At 38.8% G+C, this 17,009-nt stretch overlaps 1 protein-coding gene and 1 pseudogene across 1 annotated transcript; both read left to right on the plus strand.

The window, feature by feature from the left end:
* Positions 1,350–2,308, plus strand: OR52N22P (olfactory receptor family 52 subfamily N member 22, pseudogene; annotated as a pseudogene).
* Positions 15,523–16,517, plus strand: OR52N2G (olfactory receptor family 52 subfamily N member 2G). Its single transcript, XM_002693193.3, has one exon. The coding sequence runs from the start codon at positions 15,543–15,545 to the stop codon at positions 16,515–16,517; it is 975 nt and encodes a 324-aa protein (XP_002693239.3). The 5' UTR covers positions 15,523–15,542.
* Positions 16,518–17,009: the final 492 nt, after the last annotated feature.

Consider the following 17,009-nt stretch of genomic DNA (forward strand, 5'->3'; position numbering starts at 1 on the left):
CAGATATGCAGATGACACCATCTTATGGCAGAAAGTGAAGAGGAACTCAAAATCCTCTTGATGAAAGTGAAAGTGGAGAGTGAAAAAGTTGGCTTAAAGCTCAATATTCAGAAAACGAAGATCATGGCATCCGGTCCCACCACTTCATGGGAAGTAGATGAGGAAACAGTGGAAACAGTGTCAGACTTTATTTTTGGCGGCTCCAAAATCACTGCAGATGGTGACTGCAGCCATGAATTAAAAGACGCTTACTCCTTGGAAGGAAAGTTATGACCAACCTAGATAGCATATTAAAAAGCAGAGACATTGCTTTGCCAACAAAGGTTCATCTAGTCAAGGCTATGGTTTTTCCTGTTGTCGTGTATGGATGTGAGAAATGGACTGTGAAGAAGGCTGAGTGCTGAAGAATAGATGCTTTTGAACTGTGGTGTTGTAGAAGACTCTTGAGAGTCCCTTGGACTGCAAGGAGATCCAACCAGTCCATTCTGAAGGAGATCAGCCCTGGGATTTCTTTGGAAGGAATGATGGTGAAGCTGAAACTCCAGTACTTTGGGCACCTCATGCTAAGATTTGACTCATTGGAAAGAATCTGATGCTGGGAGGGATTGGGGGCAAGAGGAGAAGGGGACGACAGAGGATGAGATGGCTGGATGGTATCACTGACTCGATGGACATGAGTCTGAGTGAACTCCGGGAGTTGGTGATGGACAGGGAGGCCTGGCATGCTGTGATTCATGGAGTCGCAAAGAGTCAGACACGAGTGAGCGACTGATCTGATCTGATCTGATGTAATTTTAAGCCTGCCAAATTTATGTCCCTGATTATTCTAACTTGGAATATCCAGACTTGTAGAGAGATTATGTTCACCTCATAATATATGTGTGCAATAAGTAAATTCTTACACAATTTAAATGGCTATAATCCAGTGGACATACCTGGAAGGACTTTGTGGAAGAAGGGAAATTTTATGAGAAGTTGATAGAATCGGTGTTATTAAAACAGTGTCCGTTATCCGGAAACTGATCAATGGGACAGGAGCAAGTACTAGTGCATGGTCTGGCAATATGACTGGGAACATACAGAAAGAGCTTACGGTATGAAAGTAAGAAAGACCAGGTCTTTGCTATGCTTGCACTATGTGTTCTTTTGATTCAGTAACAGACTCAAGTCCCCTCAGCAAGATAAAACAACACATCTGGGTGTAAAAAGCTAATTTTCACCGAAATGTATTATTTATTGTGAAAAATATTCATTTGTCTTTTGTCTCTGACTGAAAACAATCTACTACTGTCTCTTGTACAGGACATATTCATTAGAACCAAAAGTAACATGCTTTGTCATTGACCATCATGCATAGAGTCAACAGCTCCAGCCTGACACCTAAATATTTCATCCTCAATGGGATTCCTGGGCTAGAAGCTGCACACATTTGGATCTCCTTGCCATTCTGCTTCATGTACATCACTGCTGTCGTGGGGAACTGTGGGCTCATATACATCATCAGCCATGAGGAAGCCCTGCATCTGCCCATGTACTACTTCCTAGCCTTACTGCCCCTTATAGATATTAGTGAGAACACTTCATTTGTTCCCAATATGTTGTGTATCTTTCAGCTCAGCCTCAATGAGATTGATTTTAATGCCTTGTGCAGATGTTTTTCATCCACATGCTGACAGGCATGGAGTCTGGTGTGCTCATGCTTATGGCTCTGGATCACTATGTGGCCATTTGCTACCCTCTACGCTATTCTACCATCCTCACCAACACCACAATTACCAAGGCTGGCCTTGTCACCTTGACTTGAAGTGTGTTGATGGTGATACTGTTCACTTTCCTGATCAAGCATCTTCCCTATTGCAAGGACAAACCTTGGTCAACACACCGTTGTGACCATATGTCTCTGGCCAAATTATCCTGTGGCAATATCAAGATTAATGCCACCTATGGTCTCATAACTGCCGTACTGAATGGAGGGTCTGATATCATCTGTATTTCCCTCTTTTACACCATGATTGTCCATGTTGTAGGAAATCTGTCCTCTGCAGGTGCTCGTCACAGAGCCTTCAGCACCTGTACATCACACATATGTGCTATTGTCATCACCTGTGTCCCAGCCTTCTTCAATGTCTTTACTCACCGCTTTGGGGGATGCAACATACCTCACCATGTACACATTTAAATAGCCAGTCTCTACCTATTGCTGCCTCCCACCTTGAATCCAATTGTCTATGGAGTGAAGACCAAGCAGATCCATGAAAGGGTGATCAAATTGCTTTTTGGAGAGAAAGACATTTTGAGTGTGAGATAATCTATGATATAGAATTCTGTATTTAGTACAAAAATTAATAAAAGTATGTAAAAGAAGAGAATAAACGTAAAATTCATCAGCCATGAGGTCAGAAAAATTACCTGTCAGTATTCTGCTCAAAGATTTATGATAAAATCACAAAATTTCAACTCTGATACGTAAATTTTATAGAAAAAAATGACAGGAAATAATTATATTCCCACAGACTTTAACTTTATTTAGACTTTCTGGAATGGGCACAGAATGAGGCATATAAAGAAATAGAGAAATTAGTGATATTGATTAAGAGTACATTCTATGCGTGTTTGCGTGTACTCAGTCATGTCCAACTCTGTGATCCCATGGACTGCAGCCTGCCAGTCTCCTTCATCCATGGAATTTTCCAGCCAAGAGTACTTCAGTGGGTTGCCATTCCCTCCTCCAGGGGATTTTCCTAGATCAAGAATTGAAGCCAAGACACTTGAGTCTTCTACATTGGCAGAAGGACTCTTGCATTGGTTGGCAGATTCTTTACCACTGGGCTACCTGGGGAACCCCATATTCTTCTATAGCCTGCTAATATGAAGAACATATTTTAATATCATATTGGTGGTTTAGTCACTAAGTTGTGTCTGACTCTTGAGACCCTACGGACTGTAGCCTTCCAGGCTCCTCTATCCGTGGGATTCTCTAGGCAAGAATACTGGAGTGGGTTGCCATTTCCTTCTACAAGGGATTCCTGACACTAGAATTGAACTCAGGTCTCCTGCATTTCAGGCAGATTCTTTACTGACTGAGCTACGAGGGAAGCCCTATATCATATTATATACATAGTCAAATGATTATGAAATATGTTTACCACTTGACATATTTTTGCAAGATAACTTTCATGCTTTGAAGCAAAACCTGAATTTTAAAAACATATTATCAGTACAAAAGTGCTTCTCTGTAATGCTACTTATAATCTTATAATCAGTAAGGTTGTTCTCTCTTGAAATTGTGTTTTTGGATTTGGAAAATTTTACTCAAAGTATTCTCTTTTAAACCATACCAAAACATAGCACTTTTCCCTACTGTCAGTTTTAAACACATATATTTTATCATGTATTATAATGATGTTTTATATAAAATATGCAAACATTTATTTCAAAACTATAGCATAATTTTCCAGGCAAGAATACTGGAGTGAGGTGCCATTTTGTACTCACAGGGATCTTTCTGACCCAAGGATCAAACCCAAATCTCTTGCGTCTCCTAAATTGGCAAGTGGATTCTTTACCACTAGCACACTGTGGGAAGTCCCTCTCATTTGATAATTGAGGTTTATGAGAAATACAAACAGCCAGCTGGGTGACTCTCAGAATACTTAAATTTAAATACCATAATGTGAATAGGCGTATGCTGTGGGAAGAGTGTGTGAGAGGCAACAGCCACAATAAACACAGAGCAGAACACAAAAACCTGGAAAAATAAATGTAGTGAATAAAAACTTTGACACACTCAAGTAACAATTTCCAATTAATTTTATATCATCTTCCCCATTTCAAAGTCAAAGATGAGTTTCACAGAAAGAAATGAACAACAACATAATTGGTAAAACTAAGACTCACCACTGAATTAGAGCCAGGAGGCCAGAATCATTGACAAATTCTTAAACTGTTATAAAGCAGAGAGTGAAGGAAGAAAATTCTACTCCGCGTTCATGGGAGGGGGTAGTTAGAGATGGAGGGGGAAGAACAGGAGAGGAGAGGTGAGGACAAGATAAAAGGTGGAATGAATTTCAAATTCCATCTCCTGTCTGGAGACCAAGTTGTGAGGCAGACCTCAGGGCAATGGTCCAATCTTTCCACATCAACCTCACACAATTTGATTAGATCTAGAACCAAGGAATTGCGTACAAGCAACTCCCAGTCATATTTCAATTTATTTAAATCACATTTCCTGTTCATCTACGGAATATTATTACCAAGGGAAAGTTAGGGGAATGAAATTGCAAGATGATACCAAATGTAGTGAAAGTTATCTTGCTCCTACATACTCTTAAGAACACTTTAACCAATCACGTGTAACTTGTCACATGTGTAGATGTACAGAGATAAAGAAATTAGAATACTCTCCAGTGGATTCAACATTGTATTGAACAAAACAATTCAGAAGGTGGTACAAAAATGCATGATCTATGCAAACAAGCAAGTTCAACATATGTATGCTATCATATGTGAAATAGATGACCAGTCCACATTCAATGCATGAAACAGGGCACTCAAAGCTGGTGCAGGGGACAACCCAGAGGGATGGGATGGGGAGGGAGGTGGAAGGGGGGTTTGGGATGGGGGACACATGTATACCTATGGCTGATTCATGTCAATGTATGGCAAAAACCACCACAATATTGTAAAGTAATTAGCCTCCAACTAAATTAATTTTAAAAATGCAATGAAAAAAAAGAAAGCAACTTCAAGGCCTGGTTACCTCACCTTGCATTAAGATCCAGGCTAAGGAGAATGACCAGGAGAGGGCTGGCAAATAGAGTCTACAGCTTGGCCTAAAGACAAGGGAAATTTCCATTTCTGCTATCTACTGGTGATGGTGGATACTTTCACAACCTGGGTAAAGGCTCTGCTCAAAGAAACAGTACTCAGATTTGGGTAAACTTCCCTGGTTCAATCCAGAATGATAACAGGAGTAAGCCTTTGTTGCCAATGTGATAGCAGAGTTATCTAAATAACTGGAAATAAAGTATACTTTACATGAATCATAGAGGCCTCAATCAGCTGGAAAGACAGAGATAATGAACCATACTTTAAAGAAGACCATAGCAAAAATCTGTCCAGAGACTAATTTAGCTTAGTATAAAGAGCTGCTAGCTGCACTACTTAGAATTAGAGTGGCTCCTAGAAACAAGTTCCAACTGAGTTCTTATGAAATTTCATATAAGAAACCCTTTTCCTATTCTGAGCATTTAAGGGTTCAAGCATCTGATCAGAGGGTAGGAAACTAGACACTGTGAGATACATACAAACCTGGAGGTGGTTCTGAATGCGCTTCATACATTTGCTAATAAGGAAAGCTCCTTGAATGCCCCTCTTCACTGCATTATACTAGGGACTGGATACCCCTAAAACTTGGAAAGAGACACATGTAGAGAATCATTTCCAGACCTGATAGGTGGAACCTTATCAGATTGTGCTAAAACCTCATTTTTCTTCCATATTAGCAGGAATTAAGCTGTGGATCCACCACACTTAAGTAAAGTCAGCTTCTGACCGGACTGCAGCTCCACAGGCTTCAACAAGTACTGGAGAAATGGCCATCACACTGGCTCAAAATTGATAGTCTTGTGAACCTGGACTAGGACTCAGACTGAAAAAAAAATTTTTTTTTAATTTTATTTTATTTTTAAACTTTACAATATTGTATTAGTTTTGCCAAATATTGAAATGAATCCGCCACAGGTATACATGTGTTCCCCATCCTGAACCCTCCTCCCACCTCCCCCCGCCCACCCTCCCTCTGGGTCGTCCCAGTGCACCAGCCCCAAGCATCCAGTATCGTGCATCAAACCTGGACTGGCAACTCGTTTCATACATGATATTATACATGTTTCAATGCTATTCTCCCAAATCTCCCAACCCTCTCTCTCTCCCACAGAGTCCATAAGACTGATCCATACATCAGTGTCTCTTTTGCTGTCTCGTATACAGGGTTATTGTTACCATCTTTCTAAATTCCATATATATGTGTTAGTATATCTGTATTGGTGTTTTTATTTCTGGCTTACTTCACTCTGTATAATAGGTTCCAGTTTTATCCATCTCATTAGAACTGATTCAAATGTATTCTTTTTAATGGCTGAGTAATACGCCATTGTGTATATGTACCACTGCTTTCTTATCCATTCATCTGCTGATGGGCATCTAGGTTGCTTCCATGTCCTGGCTATTATAAACAGTGCTGCGATGAACATTGGGGTACACGTGTCTCTTTCCCTTCTGGTTTCCTCAGTGTGTATGCCCAGCAGTGGGATTGCTGGATCATAAGGCAGTTCTATTTCCAGTTTTTTAAGGAATTTCCACACTGGTCTCCATAGCGGCTGTACTAGTTTGCATTCCCACCAACAGTGTAAGAGAGTTCCCTTTTCTCCACACCCTCTCCAGCATTTATTGCTTGTAGACTTTTGGATCGTAGCCATTCTGACTGGCATGAAATGGTACCTCATAGTGGTTTTGATTTGCATTTCTCTGATAATGAGTGATGTTGAGCATCTTTTCATGTGTTTGTTAGCCATCTGTATGTCTTCTTTGGGAAAATGTCTATTTAGTTCTTTGACCCTTTTTTTGGTTGGGTCATTTATTTTTCTGGAGTTGAGCTGTAGGAGTTGCTTGTATATTTTTGAAATTAGTTGTTTGTCAGTTGCTTCAATTGCTATTATTTTCTCCTATTCTGAAGGCTGTCTTTTCACCTTGCTAATAGTTTCCTTTGTTGTGCAGAAGCTTTCAAGTTTAATTAGGTCCCATTTGTTTATTTTTGCTTTTATTTCCAGTATTCTGGGAGGTGGGTCATAGAGGATCCTGCTGTGATGTATGTCGGAGAGTGTTTTGCCTATGTTCTCCTCTAGGTGTTTTATAGTTTCTGGTCTTACATTGAGATCTTTAATCCATTTTGAGTTTATTTTTGTGTATGGTGTTAGAAAGTGTTCTAGTTTCATTCTTTTACAAGTGGTTGACCAGTTTTCCCAGCACCACTTGTTAAAGAGATTGTCTTTAATCCATTGTATATTCTTGCCTCCTTTGTCAAAGATTAGGTGTCCATATGTGCGTGGATTTATCTCTGGGCTTTCTATTTTGTTCCATTGATCTATATTTCTGTCTTTGTGCCAGTACCATACTGTCTTGATGACTGTGGCTTTGTAGTAGATCCTGAAGTCAGGTAGGTGATTTTCCAGTTCCATTCTTCTTTCTCAAGATCGCTTTGGCTATTCGAGGTTTTTTGTATTTCCATACAAATTGTGAAATTATTTGTTCTAGCTCTGTGAAGAATACCGTTGGTAGCTTGATAGGGATTGCATTGAATCTATAAATTGCTTTGGGTAGTATACTCATTTTCACTATATTGATTCTTCCAATCCATGAACATGGTATATTTCTCCATCTATTAGTGTCCTCTTTGATTTCTTTCACCAGTGTTTTATAGTTGTCTATATATAGGTCTTTAGTTTCTTTAGGTAGATATATTCCTAAGTATTTTATTCTTTCCGTTGTAATGGTGAATGGAATTGTTTCCTTAATTTCTCTTTCAGTTTTCTCATTATTAGTGTATAGGAATGCAAGGGATTTCTGTGTATTGATTTTATATCCTGCAACTTTACTATAATCATTGACTAGTTCTAGTAATTTTCTGGTGGAGTCTTTAAGGTTTTCTATGTAAACGATCATGTCATCTGCAAACGGTGAGAGTTTTACTTCTTCTTTTCCAATTTGGATTCCTTTTATTTCTTTTTCTGCTCTGATTGCTGTGGCCAAAACTTCCAAAACTATGTTGAATAGTAATGGTGAAAGTGGGCACCGTTGTCTTGTTCCTGACTTTAGAGGAAATGCTTTCAATTTTTCACCATTGAGGATAATGTTTGCTGTGGGTTTGTCATCTATAGCTTTATTATGTTGAGGTATGTTCCTTCTATTCCTGCTTTCTGGAGAGTTCTTATCATAAATGGATGTTGAATTTTGTCAAAGGCTTTCTCTGCATCTGTTGAGATAATCATATGGTTTTTGTTTTTCAATTTGTTAATGTGGTGTATAACACTGATTGATTTGTGGATATTGAAGAATCCTTTCATCCCTGTGATAAAGCCCACCTGGTCATGGTGTATGATCTTTTTAATGTATTGTTGGATTCTGATTGCTAGAATTTTGTTAAGGATTTTTGCATCTATGTTCATCAGTGATATTGGCCTGTAGTTTTCTTTTTTTGTGGCATCCTTGTCAGGTTTTGGTATTAGGGTGATGGTGGCCTCATAGAATGAGTTTGGGAGTTTACCTTCCTTGAAAAATTTTTAAGTATCTTAAATAACTAGTGTATTGATTACGGCTTTTCATAGTAACATCTGTGATTGACTGGAGCATTTTTCTGACCTATCGGTATTCCCTTACTTGACTATGGGCCTATCTAATTTTCTTAGAAATGTTTGGTACCTAGCCAGATCTGTTAGATAACTTTGGAAGTTGCTATTAAAATGATGATGGCCTTTTCTCTCCATTTTCTGTCTTAACCCACTTGGTCTGCCACTTCCTAGAAGGAAAATATTGATATTTTAAATCAAACTGCCACAAAGCCTAGCCAGAGGGGAAAGTTGAAGTGATTGTTGGATTTAACATAGAATTCTCCTGCCTTCCATAGGCAGTATCTCCCTGCAGTGGTCCCAATAGTCAATTTTGATGCAGTGTTAGAGCTCAAGACTTCTTATAATCTTCTTCCTTGAAAATTCTCTTTCCAGTTTTAATTAACCAGGGAACTTCAGAATGTCTGGTCCCCTCTCTCAACTTATCTGAAATAATCTCCATTGAAGAAAAGGTGATTATCCATCCCTTGCAATCCCCTGCATTTCACATGAAAAAATGTGCCACCTACCCCTAATGTACAACTGATCCATGTACAAAAAGTATAAATGTCAATAGGTAATACATGAAAGTCACACAGATTGGATATCATGTAAATGGAATATGGAAAATTTGGCTTCATAAGGCAATCTTTGTACTTTCTAAAAATGAAGACATTAATGATACCACAATGGTAAGGAAAACTTGCGGCCCCTGGCCAGTTATATTTTTGTCTGTGGTATAGGAAGTGACCCTTTGACATGAGGGTAGTTATACTATGGGCTGGAGAGCTGGCAACACGATCAGATCAGATCAGATGAGTCACTCAGTCATGTCCGACTCTTTGCGACCCCATGAATCACAGCATGCCAGGCCTCCCTGTCCATCACCAACTCCCGGAGTTCACTCAGACTCACGTCCATCGAGTCAGTGATGCCATCCAGCCATCTCATCCTCTGTCGTCCCCTTCTCCTCTTGCCCCCAATCCCTCCCTGAATCAAAGTCTTTTCCAATGAGTCAACTCTTCGCATGAGGTGGCCAAAGTACTGGAGTTTCAGCTTTAGAATCATTCCTTCCAAAGAAATCCCAGGGCTGACCTCCTTCAGAATGGACTGGTTGGATCTCCTTGCAGTCCAAGAGACTCTCAAGAGTCTTCTCCTACACCACAGTTCAAAAGCATCAATTCTTCAGCGCTCAGCCTTCTTCACAGTCCAACTCTCACATCCATACATGACCACAGGAAAAACCATAGCCTTGACTAGACGAACCTTTGTTTGCAAAGTAATGTCTCTGCTTTTGAATATGTTATCTAGGTTGGTCATAACTTTCCTTCCAAGGAGTAAGCATCTTTTAATTTCATGGCTGCAGTCACCATCGGCAGTGATTTTGGAGCCCAGAAAAATAAAGTGTGCCATTGTTTCCACTGTTTCCCCATCTATTTCCCATGAAGTGATGGGACCGGATGCCATTATCTTCCTTTTCTGGATGTTGAGCTTTAAGCCAACTTTTTCACTCTCCACTTTTACCTTCATCAAGAGGCTTTTGAGTTCCTCTTCACTTTCTGCCATAAGGATGGTGTCCTCTGCATATCTGAGGTTATTGATATTTCTCCCGGCAGTCTTGATTCCAGCTTGTGTTTCTTCCAGTCCAGCTTTTCTCATGATGTACTCTGCATAGAAGTTAAATAAGCAGGGTGACAATATACAGCCTTGATGAACTCCTTTTCCTATTTGGAAACAGTCTGTTGTTCCATGTACAGTTCTAACTGTTGCTTCCTGACCTGCATACAAATTTCTCAAGAGGCAGATCAGGTGGTCTGGTATTTCCATCTCTTTCAGAATTTTCCACAGTTTATTGTGATCCACACAGTCAAAGGCTTTGGCATAGTCAATAAAGCAGAAATAGATGCTTTTCTGGAACTCTCTTGCTTTTTCCGTGATCCAGCGGATATTGGCAATTTGATCTCTGGTTCCTCTGCCTTTTCTAAAACCAGCTTGAACATTAGGAAGTTCACGGTTCACATATTGCTGAAGCCTGGCTTGGAGAATTTTGAGCATTACTTTACTAGCTTGTGAGATGAGTGCAATTGTGTGGTAGTTTGAGCATTCTTTGGCATTGCCTTTCTTTGGGATTGGAATGAAAACTGACCTTTTCCAGTCCTGTGGCCACTGCTGAGTCTTCCAAATTTGCTGGCATATTGAGTGCAGCACTTTCACAGCATCATCTTTCAGGATTTGGAATAGCTCAACTGGAATTCTGTCACCTCCACTAGTTTTGTTCGTAGTGATGCTTTCTAAGGCCCACTTGACTTCACATTCCAGGATGTCTGGCTCTAGGACAGTGATCACACCATCATGTTTATCTGGATTGTGAAGATCTTTTTTGTATAGTTCTTCTGTGTATTCTTGCCATCTCTTCTTAATATCTTCTGCTTCTGTTAGGTCCATACGATTTCTGTCCTTTATCGAGCCCATCTTTGCATGAAATGTTCCTTTGGTATCTCTGATTTTCTTGAAGAGATCTCTAGTCTTTCCCATTCTGTTGTTTTCCTCTATTTCTTTGCATTGATCTCTGAAAAGGCTTTCTTATCTCTTCTTACTATTCTTTGGAACTCTGCATTCAGATGTTTATATCTTTCCTTTTCTCCTTTGCTTTTCACTTCTCTTTTTTCCAACAGTATTTGTAAGGCCTCCCCAGACAGCCATTTTGCTTTTTTGCATTTCTTTTCCATGGGGATGGTCTTGATCCCTGTCTCCTGTACAATGTCACGAACCTCATGAAGGGTCCTGCTTATACTGAATATTTTCTAACTCTTTGTGTGTGTGTGTGTGCACAGCTCAGAAAGCCTTACATCTCTTCCTAGAAATAGAATACACCTTAAGAAGATGTTGGTAGGATAGTAGGACAAAGTATTCTTGGTATCCTCATCACAACTGCTAGAGTCTATGTCAATATATCAGTAGATATGATAAGCAACCCGTCTATTACAATTGGACAGATTGCCCAAAAAACATCATGCCCCAACATGTATTTCTAGATTCTTTGGTTCTGGTGGTCTTTGATAACAGAATTTCCTTGGATTTCATTTTGACCAAACACAGAGGGGTATGTGTACTCGCCACAGGCTGTACATATACAAATACCTCAGGAGAAGTTGAAAGCCTAATGAATAGATTATTTCAAAAGGCCACTTGGTTACAAAATGAATAAAAAGAGGACCCACTCCAAGATTTATTTTCCTGGTTGCTGTCTGGGATGGGAGGGTTTTCTCAGGAATTCTACAAAGATGCGTCTTGATCATCATCTTCATTGTAATACATCTACTAATGTTCATATGATTGTCTAGGTGCCTTGACAGGCAGTCACAAAGGAGTAATGTCTTCCTAATGCAAAATGTTGATGCCAAGCCTAGGACTTGAGAATTCCTTCAAATGAAAGTCTATGATTATCACTTCTCTAATCCTGAAAAATTGATGCTGCCCCCATCCATCAGAAAGTAGCCAGAGCCATCGTCACCCCTGTCCCCTTCAGGATGGAGGAGTATCAAAGAAAAGAGGGAATTGAAACTGGGCAGGACCCCAAGGAACCTTCTTGGTGACAAGACCCCTCTGTGTTCCCCTGCTTCTTGTTTATAGAAAAAGCTTTAGTCTCCTAGTCCTTCTCCAAATTCCAAAGAGAAAGCCCAAGGAATTAACATTAGAGAAGTGAGGGAATGTAGAGGCAAAGTACAAAGTAAAAGCAGTCAGACAAGAAAAGTAATAATAACTTAAACAATGTCAGCCATAAAGAACTCCCAGTTCCTTTTGGAAGATATAGGTAAAGGGCTCATGTGCATTCCTCAGTTGTTTTGCAAAAACCAGAGCCCCACCAAAGGAGACTGCTCACCACAATCACACAGACACCAGACTGGTTGTAGTCAGAAGACTGTTGATGTTGATTCCTGAAACTTCACCTTGATATATCCTCACCAACAATTAGAGATTTGTGCAAAACTGATCACACATCTTATGATTCTATTCTTCTCACTGTCTTTGAAAACCCTTCCTTAAAAGACACGAGGGGTTTGGATCTTTTGAGCATGCACTCATGTGTGTGTGCTAAGTTGTTACAGTAGTATCTGACTCTTTGTGACCCTATGGACTACAACCCGCCAGGCTCTTATGTCCATGAGACTCTCCAGGCAAAACTACTAGAGTGGATTGCCATGCCCTCCTCCAGGGGATCTTCCAGACCTAGGGACTGAATCTGTGTCTCTTACATCTCCAACATTGACAGGCAGGTTCTTTACCATCTTCCTCTTTTCCCTGCTTGGTGCCCTGCGATAAATGCTATACTTCCCCTCACCACAAGTTGGTGTCAGTAGATTGATTTGCTGTGCATCTGGCAAGTGGATTCCAGTTCAGTTTAGTAACAATACTACCTTTGAAAATGGTTGCAAACTATGACAGATGTGTTCATATTTTAGTACTGAAAGTTCCCAGAAAGCAATAAAATCAAAGCTAACACCTCTACTGGGATGGATAAGGAGAAGCATGAATAATCCAAATATTAGAAAAACAACTGACCAAAAAACACTTGGAAAGAATGTTCATAGGCCCTACTAACAAAGTTGATTTTAAGTCAAACTAAAATATCAAAATATCAAGCTAAATAACAAATTCAGTTGGGGAAAAGAGAGCAAGCATATGATAGCTAATATTTTAGATGGATAGCATACTAATAGTGTATGGGAGTGAAAATCCCATATGAAGATGATTTTTTTACGAAGATGAATTTTTCCAACTTTTATCAACATAATTGAATTGTCGATGCCTCTTTTTCCACAAATTTCAAATCTATTTCTAATAATTCTAAGAGGGGAAAATCAATAGTACAAACAGATTAGGATATCTATAAAATAATTCTCTTTGATAGCAAAAATTAGAAACAATTTAAATATTCAAGAGTAATAAAATGTTTAATTTTGCTTCAACTATTGAATGAAAAGTTTAGCTCTAAACTTTCAACTGCAAGGCGTATAGAATGACATGGGAAATGTACATTATATTAAATAGGGGAAAATGTGCAAAACTTCATACAGTATGAAGTTTATATGAAAGAGAATATTATACATTAGTAATCCAAAATTATTGGACAAACAGATAAAGCATTTTAAAATGGTTATTGCTTCATTAGAATAACAAGTGATTTTCCTAGTTTTTATTATGCTTTTCTATAGTTTCTTTTTAGATTTTTTCTACATTAAAAAAATGTATTTATTTTGCAATAAGATAAGAAACTTTTAAATGATATTTGTCTCCACCAGTCTTGGTGGTCATATTTCTCACTTGGGAATAAAGCATTAAACTTTAATATGTTTTTGCTTTTGTTGTTCCTTTTTCTATTCAAAAGTTTCTAAATGCCTATCTAGTACCATAAGCCCAAAGTTCTTTCTCTTTCATACAGATTCTTCTGAGACATCTAATTGTGGAGAGTCAATCACCTGGGATACCTTGCTGAAGATTCTCCAGGGAAACTAAAATTCCTATGTAAGAAGATGCCAGCCCAGATTTTGAAAAACGCCTAAGGATTCTCAGCCATGAATAAGAACTTGTTTGTGCCTAACACTGAGGTAAGTTTGGGTAATTTTTAAAAATAGCCATTTGAAAAAGATAGAGATATTCCTGGATAATAATACAATGGCTAAGAATATAGGCACAATTACCAAAAGACAACATTAGCAAGAAGCAATGTATTTCTCTTTCCCTTTCACTTCTTAAGAGACAATGGTTTTTTGTCTTTATGGGTGGCTAGACTTAACCTCATTTCCACTTTATTCATTTCCTCATGGTGTATACATAAAAGATGGTGGACACTGGAGATTTTTATCTTTAAGTGTTTCTAATCCAGGTCCATAAAATGATAGTTTCTCCAGGTGGTGACATTTCAGGAGAAGTTTGGGAGAGCCTTTTTTATTAGAAGAGATGGTTCACACAAGATGAAGTCAGCTTAGGAAGCAGAGACCATGAGCCTCTGAAACTTGTATTCCTTTGTATTTCTTCTTTCTATGGTGGTTTCTAGGTAGTCTGGTCAGTAGAAGTAGACATAATGGTAATTTCTTGAATATTTAGGTGAAAAGAATCTGTACCTTATGGCTTCACTGCCATGTAATACATGCCATCACACTACAAGTATCTACTTAAGTCTGCTGAATGATGGGTGTGTTTGACACTGACTTTGCTGCATGAGAACTCAGGTTTATGCCACAGCTTAAGCATCATTTTATTTTTTCGAATAAAAGAAGAATTTTAACCATTTGGAACCTTCATTTTACTCAAATATCCCTGAATCTATAAATTTCTTCAAATATCTTTCAGTCATTTCTACTGCCCTACAAGAATTAACAATCCAAAGATATGGTATTGTCTGTTGTACTGATTACCTGTACAATTATAATGAAATATTGTTTAAATTACAGCAGTATAGGCAATCAATAATCTTCAGAAATTCAAGGGTTTCTTGAGTGTTAGTTTGTTTTAAAAATAAAGAAATTATTTTAGGTAGAAAGACAGAGAAGCCAAATGAAAAGAATTCTGTATCTGAATGAATTCAAAAATTTTTTTTAAATTTTACCAAAATGCCATAAAACTTTTTAATGATTTAGAAATGTAAATACTTTTTTTTTTCCTTCTCAATAACACCTGAATTTTCACAACATGGAAAAGCATGATATTGGCATCAGAGATTGAATGCCAATAATATTAAATCCTTACTGCTTCAAAAATGTTATTGAGTTTCTACAGTATGTTATCATTAGCAAGATATCCAGAACAATTTTGCATATATAACTTGCTTTCCTCATAATCTTCAAGGCAAGAGCTGTAAGAGACAGAGACAGTAAGGATAGTAGAAAGTATCCTTTCTAACTTTCTTAAGCAGAAAGTTTGCTGCTGCACATTAAACAAAGTAAGACTCTACTATTTACTTTTAGATAACATCGTTCAAAGATTCTTTTGCTAGAGCTGGGAAATAAAAAACCATCCTGATTATCCTAACAAGATGAATGTTCATGGCTTTCATTGTTATCGTTCTACAAACCATTCTTATATTTGGTCTCTAACCCCACCTCTATCTCCTATACAGAGAGCAATTGCGGACAAAGAATATAAAATGTCCCCCACATGTCCAGCATTATGTCTGGAGCCAATATCTCCAGCATGACACCAGGATTCTTTATCCTGAATGGTGTTCCTGGGCTGGAAAGCACACACATCTGGATCTCCCTGCCATTCTGCTTCATGTACATCATTGCTGTTGTGGGCAACTGTGGACTCATCTACCTCATCGGCCATGAGGAGGCCCTGCATCACCCCATGTACTACTTTCTGGCCCTGCTCTCCTTCACAGATGTCACCCTGTGCACCACCACGGTACCCAACATGCTGTGCATATTCTGGTTCAACCTGAAGGAGATTGACTTCAATGGCTGCCTGGCTCAGATGTTTTTTGTCCACATGTTGACTGGGATGGAGTCTGGGGTGCTCATGCTCATGGCGCTGGACCGCTATGTGGCCATCTGCTACCCCTTACGCTATGCCACCATCCTCACCAGTGCTGTCATTGCCAAGGCTGGTCTTGCCACTCTGCTGAGGGGTGTGATGCTCATCTTTCCATTCACTTTCCTTACCAAGCGCCTGCCCTATTGTCGAGGCAACTTCATTCCCCACACGTACTGTGACCACATGTCTGTGGCCAAGGTGTCCTGTGGCAAAGTCAAGGTCAACGCCATCTATGGTCTCTTGGCAGCCCTCCTGATTGGGGGCTTTGATATTTTCTGTATTTCTATGTCTTACACTATGATCTTGCGAGCAGTGGTGAGTCTGTCTTCTGCAGATGCTCGTCACAAAGCCTTCAGCACCTGTACGTCTCACATATGTGCTATTGTCATTACATACGTTCCAGCCTTATTCACCATTTTTACTCACCGCTTTGGGGAAAAAAGCATTCCTCCTCATGTCCATATCATAATTGCTAATCTCTATTTGATGTTGCCTCCTACCCTGAACCCAATTGTATATGGAGTCAAGACCAAGCAGATCCGGGAAGGAGTCATCAAGTTACTTTTTAAGGAGAAAGATATCTTATCTGCGAAATAGATTAAAGCATTAATATTGAAAAGCAAGGAAGGACAAATAATATTTTAGATGAGATTCTTGAGTGTAAATTTTAAACCAATTGATCTCATTGTTTTACTGAATATCTGCTATACTATTAACTGACCTTTTGGTAGAACTCATCAATGGTTAAAATTAAATAAATAAGAAATACGCCTATGAATTTGAGGACTTTTTCCTAAAAGGACTTCCACAGTGATTTTAAAACTATTTTAAATAATGTGATGCATAGAGTCCTAATGATTTGTATGTTGAACAAGCCTCTAACAGGGTGCGCATCATAAAAAATAAAAGATTTACTGACCCTGTGTTGGAGATTCATCTGTTCTTGGGGGAAACCCATAGAAAAAGAAATCTGAGTCTGTTTCATAAGGCCCTTCACTTATTCTAATGACTTCATTTACTTCACTATTCCTCTTACCACATCATTTTGTATTACTGGATTTAGTTTTTTAAACTATCCCATGTCTACAC

The sequence above is a fragment of the Bos taurus genome, chromosome 15, assembly GCF_002263795.3.
Source record: "Bos taurus isolate L1 Dominette 01449 registration number 42190680 breed Hereford chromosome 15, ARS-UCD2.0, whole genome shotgun sequence".
Lineage (NCBI taxonomy): Eukaryota > Metazoa > Chordata > Mammalia > Artiodactyla > Bovidae > Bos > Bos taurus.

What these genes read in the sequence shown, in the direction of transcription:
- OR52N2G (XM_002693193.3), top strand. Translation starts at nt 15,543, where the DNA reads ATGTCCAGCATTATGTCTGGAGCCAATATCTCCAGCATGACACCAGGA.